The sequence below is a fragment of the Gekko japonicus genome, unplaced genomic scaffold, assembly GCF_001447785.1.
Source record: "Gekko japonicus isolate JY-2015 unplaced genomic scaffold, Gekko_japonicus_V1.1 scaffold137, whole genome shotgun sequence".
Lineage (NCBI taxonomy): Eukaryota > Metazoa > Chordata > Lepidosauria > Squamata > Gekkonidae > Gekko > Gekko japonicus.
Window position 1 is genome coordinate 1,675,454 of NW_015174276.1, and position 11,832 is coordinate 1,687,285.

Genomic DNA, 11,832 nt, shown 5'->3' on the forward strand with positions numbered 1-11,832 from the left:
GAAAGAGGTACTTTTCTCCTGTTCTCACAATATAAGAGCTTGTGGGCACTCCATGAAATTGCTGAGCGGTCGGGTTAGAACGGATAAAAGGAAGTACTTCTTCACCCAAAGAGTGATTAACACATGGAATTCACTGCCACAGGAGGTGGTGGCGGCTACAAGCATGGATGGCTTCAAAATGGAATTAGATAAGCATATGGAGCAGAGGTCCATCAGTGGCTATTAGCCACAAGGTATAGATAGGGGCTCTGGGGCAAGTGATCCTCTGTCTTCTTGGTGCTGGGGTGTGTGTCAACAGTGGGAGGGCTTCTAATGTCCTGGCCCCACTGGTGGACCTCCTGATGGCACTGGTATTTCTGGCCATTGTGTTACACAGAGTGTTGGACTGGATGGGCCTTTGGCCTGATCCAACATTGGCGTCTCTTATGTTCTTATTTCTGAAATTCAGGTGGAGTCATAATTCTTCCAATGTACTCTGATGCTTTGTCATTTGGTTTCATTTCTAGAACCACCAGAAGCATAGAGGACTCACGCAGCAGATTAGCTTGGTTGGATGACATCCCTATCAGGCATTAGTTGGCCCATCTTCTCAACAGGAGGACAATCCCAGTTGGTGTTTGTACACAGTTTCCATTTTCTCAGGATTTTGGAAAATGTTCCAATTGTAGTTAAGCACAAGTTTGTGTGAACTATTCTGTTCTAGTTGCCAGCTACTAGACTGGGGCTTTGCTTGCACATGCTTTAAGACTAGGGGAAAGGGGAGAAAACAGGGAGAGAAGCATAGCTGCAGGCTCTCTGCCTATTCCCCCAGAGCCTGCTTACAATGGTTTAAATCCTTGCCTCCTGCACATACGTCAAGAGGAAATTCAACAGAGACATGCAATGAAGGATCAGATCTCAATGTGGAAAAAACATCTAAATTTAGAATCCAAGCACTATGAGACACTGGGGAGTCCATCTGTTTTTAAGTAAAACTGGAATTTATGGGTAATTTACGGAGAGCTATCCCCACCAGCACCTTGCTGTGTTATGGAGCGTGCAAAAATTTTATCCTGGGAAGTCTATGATACAGAAAGTCAGTCAGGCTGAGAGAAATGTGGTGAATTAAAAGGAGTGCAGAGAGGTGAGGCCCAGAATGGGGCAGGATTCAATTCTCCTTGCCTAGTCACTCATTTTTTGTAAAAAACTGCTAACTGCTAGTGTGTCCCACAGCCCAAGCTTTAGTACACTGAAAAAGAGAAAAGTTCACTTACATGCTTCATACCTCCCTGTGTAGGAAAGTTAACTCCCTACAGAGTGGGGCTAACTGAGAACTGGAAAAGCGGATCCCTTGAGTGACTGATCCGGGCCCTGAGAATTTTATCCCAACTGGGGGAGTGGGTAGAAACGTGTGCAAAACTGCAGTATATGCATCAGCATATCAGTAACCATTATGCTCGATATGCTCAATTTATATCCATTTACATTATTCTGCATCTATACCCTGCCCTTCCGACGGATTACAGATATAGCAACAGATTTTAACCAAACAAATGCAATGCAATGTTCTTCAACATTTGTAACTTCAATAATTTTATCAGTTAAGGGTAAAGACTAATTTTGAATGTTTACTTAGCTAATTTTGTTAAGTCGCCCAACCCCTGCTAATTGCAGGGCTCTGGGCAATGTATAACATTCATAAAAACATCTATTCTCTCCTTGTAATAAAAGAGTGTTAGTGTCCCTCCTGGACACGCTTCCACAGCCTTTCGCACGCTCAGCTGCCATTCTCAGTCTCCCAATCCTGTGGCTGCATTGGCTCAGCCCCACCCACCGAGCCGGTGGGCAGCGTTATGCCCTCAGTCTGGAGGGAGCTGGCGAAGTGGATGGATGCTCCGCTAAGAGAGCAGCAACCCCTCCATGGGGGAGAAAGAAAGCAGCAACCCCTCCATGGGGGAGAAGGAGGCAGACCTAGCAAGCGGCGGCAAGCAAGGGAAGCACTCACCTTTGCTGCCCCTCACGGCCCCTTTCCCTTGGCTGCAAGGCCTACACTTTGTCAGGGTGATAGCTCAGCGGGCTGCACTGCAGAGAAGGCTGCCCAGGGCCTTTCAAAGGCTCCCCCGCCTTCCTTCAGCAGCGGTGGCAGCAGCAGGAAGGGTCTGACCTAGAGAAAACGAGCTGTGGCTCCTGGAAAGCCGGACTCTCTCCTGAGGAAGACACTTCTCTTGGCTCCTGTGTGGGACTAACTGTGACTGTCTCCTCAGTGGCTGTTGGTAGGCAACCAACTTCTGTCAGTAAAAAAACACTTTCCTCTCAGAATAAACTTCACACGGCTCTCTCTCCTTTTTGGCTCTACCATGGCTGGCTGGCTGGCTGGCTGGCTAAGGAGGTGGGCCAGCGACCATCAAGCCATTCACTTCAACCCCCTGCTGTGCGGCTGACTTTCCCCTAGAGTCGCCAATCTCCAGGTGAGACCTGGAAAGCTCCCACTGTTACAATTGATCTCCAGATGACAGAGATCAGTTGCCCTGGAGAACATGGCTGCTTTGGAGGGTAGACCCTATGGCATTATCCCCTGCTGAGTCCTTCCATGCCCCCCCAATGCTGCCCTCCATAGGATCCACCCCCCAAATCTCCAGGTATTTCCCTAATCAGAGGTGGCAATGGTGCTTTCTCCTCAGTGCCTGTTGCTGGGCAACCAGGTTCTGTCATTAAAAGGTCCTTTCCACACCTATTTGGCCTTTGGGAGAAAACTCATTGGGGCCAGTCCTGATAGGTTGGCCAACTCCAGGTTGGGAAAGTCCTGGAGATTTGAGGGGTGGAGCCTGAAGAGGGTGAGGTTTGAGGAGGGGTGGGACCTCAACAGGTACAATGCCATAGACTCCACTCTCCAAACCAGCCATTCCCTCATGGGGAACCATTGTTGCCAGTCTCCAGGGGAGGGATGGAGATCACGCAGAATTACAACTGCTCTTCAGATGGCAGAGATCAGTTTCCCTGGAGAAAATGGTGGACTCTGTGTCATTATACCCTGCTGCGGTCACCACAGCAAATTGGCACTGAGTGCCCAAGGCCGGGGCACTCTCCCAGAGCCTCTTTCTAGAGCTCGTATTTATTTCTACCACGGGACTTATTCCTAGTATCAAGATAAAACAGTTAAAACATTAAAACATTAACACCACAGTATTGGATAAGCCTCCAGGTATTTACCAAGGGATAAGTCCCACTGATGCTACCGGAAGTTACTAATATGCATACACAAAGCATGCATATTTTAGGTTTCAACCTTACTGTTTCTTGGCTTCAATAATCTATTATTCAATTACTGTTACTTTGATATGATTACATTACCAGCTTTATTCTTGGCAAGTTTTTTGCTGCTTGCAGTTCCTGCTCCATATGTCACTCCATCAATAATAACAGAGGCTCCAAAAGGCTCACTTGGATTCTCTTCAAAGCAGGAAGACAGAAAATTGGAAAACACAATATTTTAATGTAACTCAATCTACATTACCAAAGTGTCTGATTACCTCTCCCGTGTCATATAGAAGTGTCATTTGCCCATAATAATATGGAAACAGGTTGCCTCTGTCACAGGTTGACAGAAGATTACTATTCTTCCAAGCCACATTAATGTGACAGAACTTCTTGAAAAACAGCTAAACACTCTGGAAATGATGTCATACCAGTTACTGCTATCAAAGGACATATCTGGTCATTTAGTAGCCTCTACATTCATTAGGTCAATTTCCTGATGGTCTTAACACTTTCAAGACCGTTTACTTGCCATTAACATTCTGAATTGGGAACGCTACACATTATAATGAGTTATGTTCTCCTGATATACCTCCATCATTTTTTTGGGGGGGGGGGGGATTGTGCATACTGCAGGTGTAATGCCCATGATTCAACAGAGGTAAGCAGCCCCCACCATGCATGTTGAATAGTGGCGTGGCACACCATTTTACTCAGCACTGGCTCTCCAACCAAGGGACAAAGCCAAGTCCCTGGGTTGTTAGCAGCCTCTTCCAAGCATGCCCCTTCCTTCCCACTAATATCTTTTGTTTGCTGGGACACCAACACCATAAGTATTTTTGGCACTTGCGCCAAAAAAGTTGCCTGCTTCAGTTGTGGACTATGAATGTATTCTGTGAAAGGAAGTCTTACACAGTACAGACAGCTTTTCTGAAATACTTGGCACATTAAGATAACTATTGTATGTCAGAGTACAATATAGACATTGCAGTCAACCATTCACTCTATAAAAATGCTGTTCTGAAAGACTTACCACATTCAAAGAAATTGTAAACGGGGCGAACCTTTAGGACTCGTTGCATATATTCATGCAGGATGCAAACTTCAGATTTCCCATTGGGATTAATAACAAATTCTAGAAAAAAGACATTTCAGGTATGCTGTTAAGTACTTTTGAGATGTCTGCTACAAACAGCACAGCAACTTTTAATTTTTTTAATTATTTTTTAAAATAAGATTACATAAACAAAGTGCTGCTTGCATAAATTTATGTGATTAAAACTAAATAAACACCGAAATGAGTTTTACAAGTATTCCTGCTCTTTGTTATTTATCTTTAAATTACCTAGTAATAGGTTTAGTATTGTTAGATTGAACTTCATGTGTTAGAATGTCTACATTTTCTTTTTTACTGATTTCTTTTGTACTGATAGTGCTTTACTTCAGATGAATAACCAATTATGATTCGGTGGCTTAGAGGGAATAATTTCATGTGTTGTCATATAATTTATGACCGGTTCCCATGTTAATATGAATTTTGAAAGTGTCCTAGTGTTTGGAGTTTGTGCACTATGATTCAAGACTGCAATTTTTGCCATTACAAACTGTTCTCGCAGTTTATCTTGCCATGTTTTAAGAGTTGGAGGATTTTAACATTAGATTAAGTGTCTTATTCAAACTTAAGTGTAAAGCCTGTCTAATACCATTGTGTGCACACACTAATTACTAGGGCAAGTTCATGCTCAGCTGCCACTCCTCTTCATTCAAAGGAGGGCCAAATACAAGCTAAAGCAAGAGCAACTTTGAAGATGAGTTCTAACTTAAAATGCAAGACTGAAGAGGGCTCTATCATATGGACAGAGATAGCTGGCTGGGTGTGAGTTCCTTATTTTTAGAATAGTTCCTACTTCAGAGTAACAGCAGACCCTCTGCAACCACATATTCTGATGCCTAGAGGCTACAATAATTTGGATATATCATTATGCCTGCTTCTGTAAAGTACAATAATGGGGGTATACTCTGTTTTGTGCCTATTCCTCTTTGAGCAGAACCATCTAAAACTGGATGATTTCTCTCCACACAGACTCCAGAAATGCAAACGTACATGTATAGGGGAAGGCAAAGGCCCTATGTTAAGTTCAAAAGGTAGCACCACCTGAATGCAAAAATCATACCAGTGGGTAGAGAAATCTAAACTTCCTGTGGAAATTTGGTTTTCACCTTCAAGGGCGGAATACCATGTGGGAAAATGAATTTAATTAATAAAGATAGCCACTGAGACTATTTTCCTCTAAAAACAAAAATGATGCTTAACAGCAAGGCAGCTGTCATTGGTGAGCAGATAATCAATGCTTCCCGCTTGGTCACCTGCTGTAATTTCAGGTATCTCCAAATCAGAGAAATTTTGCTGTGCTGCTCAGGTTTGGTCCTGACTGCTGAGGGGCACGAGGTAAGCAGCATTCTCTGCTCTTGCCAATAAACAACACACTGATGAAATTTTAAAAGTTAAGTTGTCACATAATGATGTGCGCTTCCTGATATTATGAAATGCTCGACAGTTTGACCAGTCAAATGGCCAAATGTTCCAAGCCTAACTCCCTATCCTCCGTTTCAAGTTGAGAATGGAATGGTTCAGGTTGTTTCCAGTACAAGCCACGTTCATGAGGCTGTAAATCTAAGTGCTTTTTACAAATCAGGATGTTTCCGTTTGAATTGACTCTTTGGTTGAGGCTGTGGATGTCAAAGAACATCGGCCTCCCCTGCTTCAAGTGATCCCTAATGCTATTTACATCATGGGCACCAGAAGGAACTGACTTGTCCTAGTTAGAGTTTGTCACCGCCCTCTCTGGTACGAGCCCAGCTTGCACTGAAATAAACTATTAGCCGAGCAGCCAGTAGGTTATTTTAAATCAGTAATTAAATTTTAATCATTAGTAACAATGTTTTAATTAATGGCTTTAACTAATTTAATGTATGCTCTGTTGTTGGATGCCATGTTGTAAGCCACCCTGAGTCTGGTTGCAGGGTAGGGTGGGATTAAAATCCCCAACATAAAAAAATAAATTAAACAAACATCACAAACCCAAAAATCTGAAGACAAAGATCTGGCACTCAGAAGTCTTCCAGCAAACGGCAAATAAATCTTGACACTAGCGACAAGAACCCATTGCCTCAAAACCTACCTTTCTTTGTAGGCGCATCTTGTACAGACAAGGTAATCAGCTTTTGATTGGCTGGCAGGATGGGCCGCTCAGACTCTGCCTGTTTTCTCTTCATCTCACGGTTGAACTGTCGCCTCTCTGCCCAGGTTCTGAACTTTTTTACAGTTACTTGCTCAAAGTCAAAACGCTTTTCAAGGTAATGTCTAAAATCTTCCAGGTCTAGAAAAATAAACACATCTAGTTGTTCCATATGCTACGTGAGAGCCACCAACTCAGTTCTTCACAATCAACTGGAAGTCCTCCGACCCAGAAATTTGACACTTACAAAATCTTAGCCTAATTTATGCATCGTTCCTTCTATAACAATGATTCTTGCACAGGCCAAAGTGTTTCCTCACACAATGCTTAATTAACTTGCCGAACTCACTGCTATATGGGGTAATTATAACAACTAGTTTAGACAGCTTAAAAAGATAAATTCAGAAGCAGTGGGCTCATCAAAAGCTATCGGACACAATATCTAAATTGGAAGCATTACAGTTCAGAATAACAATTCCTCCTGAAAGCAACAGGGAGAGGTTCTGGCCCCCATACCCGTAGAGGGTCTCTGTGGGGTGAGGCAGACTGGGTTGGTTGACCTGGCCCAGTAGATACTAAATGCTGCTTTGCAGGTGGGAGCAGTTCCAACAGCCTTGAACGAGGAGGTTGTGAGACCCTTCCTGAAAAAGGCATCCATCACCCCTTGACCCGAATGATCTAAACAACTACTGCCTAATGACTCATATCCCATTCTTGGACAAGGTGCTCTAGTGGGTGGCATCTATGCAGCCTCAAGTGGTCTTGGAGGAGACAGATTACCTAGACCTATTTCAATCTGGTCTCAGGTCTGGGCTGGAAATGGCCTTGGTTGTCCTGATCGATGACCTTTGCCAGGAGAGTGAAGGGGAGAATACATCTGTGCTGATTTTCCTGGACCTTTCAGCAGCTTCTGATACCCATCAACCATGGTGCCCTTCTGGAGAGGCTGGCTGCATTGGGAGTGGGGGGTACCATATGTCAGTCATTGTTTTCTTACTTGACTGAATCCAGAAGGTGGTGCTGAGGGACTGCTGCTCAGCCTCTTGGCACTTATGCTGTTGGGTCCCTCAGTGTTCCATCTTGTCCCTAATGCTATTTAACATTTAAATGAAGCTGCTGGGAGAGGCGATCCGGGATATGAAGTTAAGTGTCACCAATATGCACGTAACACCCAGCTTTATTTCTTAACAGCAAAGCCAGGTGGGTCTGTGGATGTCATGAATGTCATACCCTGGAGAAGGTAATGCGATGGATGAGGGCCAATAAACTAGAGCTCAGTTCAGACAACAATGAGGTGCAGCTTTTAATTGGAGAAGCTGCTTGGGAACTGAGGAGACACAGCGGGTTGCATTCCCTGTGAAGGAGCAGGTTTGTGGCTTACGCATGCTACTGGACCTTGGCCTATGGTTGGAGACTCAGGTCTCCTCTACCTTTTATGAGATTCTGCTAGTTCACCTGATATGACTGTTCCTCAAAAAGCACAATCTGGTGATGGTGATCCAATGTCTGATTAGGTGATCGAATATCTGACTGCATCCAAGTTAGATTAATGTGCTCTTCGTGGGGCAGCCTTTGAAAACCGTATGCAAATTTCATTTGGTCCAATATTAGGCTATTGTCAGAGATTGGTTACAGCAATTATATCAGCCCTATGATGAATCTACACTGGCTATCCATCTATTTCCAGACACAATTCAGTGTGCTGGCCCTTATTTTTAAGGTCCTAGATGGCTTGAGTCCAGGGTTCTTGAAGGACTGTCTCCTCCCATACTATGCAGCCTGCCGATTAAGATCCACCTCTCAAGCCTCCTGTGTTCAGAGGTGATGTGGGTGGCGTCTAGAGACCTGGAATTTTCTGCAGTGGCACCCTGCATCTTGAACATCACTGTCCCTTGAGGCTTGCCTGGTGCCTACCTTACTTTCTCCTAGGCACCAGGCCAAAACCCATCTTTTTAACCAGGCTTTTAATTAGCTTTTTTAAATAGTCTGCTTCTGTTTCACTGATGGTTTTGTGGTGCTTATAGCCAATGTCTTGTTTTTAATGGGTTATTTTTACATTGTTGTCTTAATTGTAAGCTGCCTCAAACAGGACTCTCAAGTGGTGGCACAGAAATACCCTAAATAAGTTCTCACCAACTTTAGTGTCTGTGAAACCAAGAAGCTTATGCTTGTTTATGTAAGAAAAAACTGCCAAGAAATCTCTCTCAAGTTTTAAAGACCTCTCTGAATAACAGAAACAGTTACTTGTTTGTGGCAAATTATCTGGTGTTTATTTTCATACAACGTTACCTCATTCCTGTTGCCTGTTCACCTCATAAGTCCTAAACCTGATTCCTTCCTGACCATTTCACCTCAAAGTGAAATAAAACAGTTTGTTAGTTTTGATTTACCATCAGCCTCTCATGTGCCATTATCAAACCAGGACAAAAGAAGTATTTTAGTCTCTCCTCTCAGTTCCCTAGGCTGGGTCAGCATTTACTAATATACACTCATAAAGTTGGTGAAGGCAAGAACATTCACACAAGTTTCCTTCCTTATTCACTGGCTAGGGATCACCCCCATCGTCCTAGGAGCTATTTCCCTCAGTCTTCATAGGATCACCCCCCTTCACTAGGAACTATTTCCCTTAGTCTTGAAAGGGATGGGCTACGCATCCCACTTCCCTAACTCAGGATGGATCCTTCTTGATCCTCTCACAGTCTGCTTCACCCTCTCCCTGTTAACTGTCAACCCTCAACTCCCAAGTGAAACTCTCAGCTGAAGAATTCTATTTGAATCCTGTCACTCAAGGTTCTCAGACTGGGTTAAAGTCTTAACCATTTACTGTCCATTGCATGTTCCACCCTTTTTCTCATTACTTCAGAAGAGGTTCTTTCACGCCACTCCTGTGCAATGGGGTGCATCAGGTGTCTGCATTTTACATTTTAAAAATCTCAATAGGTCAAACTTCCTATATATAACCATATATAATTCACACCAATTTTATAACCTTCACCTTTAGGTGTTTCTGGAGAGTACATTTATAGCTACATTTCCTTTCCCTCTTTCATGCACAATGTCAAAGTTGAAATCCTGTAATAGGAGACTCCATCTAATTAATTTGCTCTTGGTGCTTTTTACTTCGTTCAGCCTACATAATAGGGAATGGTCGGTACATAATGTGAATTTCCCTCCCCAGATGTATGGTTTTAGCTTTCCCAAGGCCCCACACTATTGCCAAACATTCTTTTTCTATGGTGGAGAGGTGCTGTTCTCTCTCCACTAACTTCCAAGTAAATTAAAGGATGGGATGTTGGATTCCATTATCTCCAATCTGGCTTAGCATGGCCCCTATCCCAATATTGGAAGCACTGGTGAGTCTTCAAGACTGGGTCTGTGGTCAATATTTGTTTGAAGTGCTCAAAGGTGGTTTGGCATTCAAGTGTCCATTTTACACTGTCAGATAAAGTCTTGGTAAGTTCACACAATGGGGCTGCAATGGAATTGAACTCTGGAACAAACCAACAATATCCCACAACTCCTCTAAAAGCTCTAATTTGTTTTTGGTTGTGGGTCTGGGCCATTCCTGTATAACTTGCACTGGCTTTATTACCCCATCCTCCAGGTATGTACCCTAGATATTTTACTTGGTGCATAGCTATTTGGCATTTTGAGGCTTCCTCTGTTAAATCAGTCTCCTTTATTCTTTGGAACACTATGGCTAGATGTTGTAGATGTTCTTTTCAGGTCTGGTTAAGGATTTCAATATCATCTATACATGCAAATGTAAAATCTTTTAACCCAATCAATAGTTTATCAATCAGCCTCTGGAACATGGCTGGGGCATTCCTAAGACCAAGAGCCAAAACCATGAACTCAAAAAGTCCCTCTCTGGTTACAAAGGCTGTTTTGGGGTAATACCTGCCGATACCCTTTTGTCAAGTCTAATGTGGAAATAAAATATGCAGCACCAATTGTTTCTTAAACCTTGAGCATAGGATATACATCAGGGACCATCACCTTACTCAATTTCCTACACTCCACACAAAATCTTACCATTTGATCCAGTTTTGGAACTAAAATACCTGGCAAGGCCCAAGGACTTTCTGAGGGTACAATAAGTCCAAGGTTCAGTATCTCTGTAACCTCCCTTTCAATACTGGTGGCATTAGGGCCAATTACTCTGTAAGGTGGAAGAACAATAGGTCTGATATCTTCAGTATTTATCTTGTGTTGAGCTAGCTGAGTTCTCCCTGGGAAGCTGGAAAAGATGCACTGGCAGTCCATTAAGAGGATTTTAACTTGCCACTTTTGAACTTTGGTAATGGTCAGTGCTAAACTAACTTCACTCACCATACTACCCTTGGTTAATCTTTCCCCAACCCATTAGTTCAATTTCCTTCTTTTGTCCTTCCCTGGCCATAAAGACTAGATTACCTCAATCAAGATAAGGTTTTAATATGTTTACATGCAATAACTTACTTTGTGCCCCTTCAGGATTTACACTGACTAAATAATTTATATTAGAAACCTGGTTTACAATTTTAAAAGGTCTTTCCCATGCTACGTTCAGCTTGTGCTTTCTCTGTGGTTTTAAAACAAGGACTTTGTCTCCTAACTTGAAGACCTGGCTCGCACTGCAAATGTGAGCAAAATCCAAGACCCTCAGTTTTCAGCACTTACCTACTGATTCATCTTTGCACACTTCCACTTTGGCCTTAACTTGACCTAAGGCTCCTTGTGCTGCATCTCCCCCAGAAGGGTCTTTCTCATCTAAAGTCCCTGAATCAGCACCCGTGGAATCAGGCTCCTCTGCTTGGCACTCCGATTCTAAAGACTTATGCATGAGTTTTATAGGCGAGACTTCACCATTTGGTGTTATGTCGTTGTTTTGTTCCCTTTCCTCGTTCTCCTTCATCTTCTTGTAATGTAAGCAAGGAATGCTACTCAAAGGTGGGTCATGTTTCTGCAAATATAATTGTACAAGTGAAAACCTGAGAGCCACAAAATACAAGTCTTGTATCTGACAACAAATAAATAAATATAAATAAATAAAGTAACTCGGGAATCCAGATAGATTCAGGTGGGTAGCCCACCATTTCACATGAACTCAAGAAGACCCTCAAAGCAGAATATTATAGGACATAGATGTATCTGTTTCTTGTTTGGGGGAGGGGTGTCCAACACCCAACTGGACATGCCCAAACCTTTGAAACCAAAGTCATTTTGCAGAGTCCAGCCAAGGACAACAGCAGTATTCAAAACCTAAGTCTTTTAGTTTTCTTAAATTACTGAGTTTTGATCCATACCCTTATACTTCCTGTCCCCAAAAAGTAAGGTCTGGACCAGGTAACAACTCTGGATTCTCTGTGGAGATATA

At 43.0% G+C, this 11,832-nt stretch overlaps 1 protein-coding gene across 1 annotated transcript in view; it reads right to left on the reverse strand.

Moving 5' to 3' along the window:
- DGCR8 (DGCR8 microprocessor complex subunit) overlaps positions 1 to 11,832 on the reverse strand; it is a 20,088-nt gene that overhangs the window by 5,478 nt on the left and 2,778 nt on the right. The window contains exons 3-7 of the mRNA XM_015423783.1: positions 11,762 to 11,826; positions 11,136 to 11,418; positions 6,417 to 6,614; positions 4,268 to 4,369; positions 3,331 to 3,429 (exon numbers count right to left, since the gene is read on the reverse strand). Coding sequence (XP_015279269.1) covers positions 3,331 to 3,429; positions 4,268 to 4,369; positions 6,417 to 6,614; positions 11,136 to 11,418; positions 11,762 to 11,826 — 747 coding nt within the window. The remainder of the gene's footprint in view (positions 1 to 3,330; positions 3,430 to 4,267; positions 4,370 to 6,416; positions 6,615 to 11,135; positions 11,419 to 11,761; positions 11,827 to 11,832) is intronic.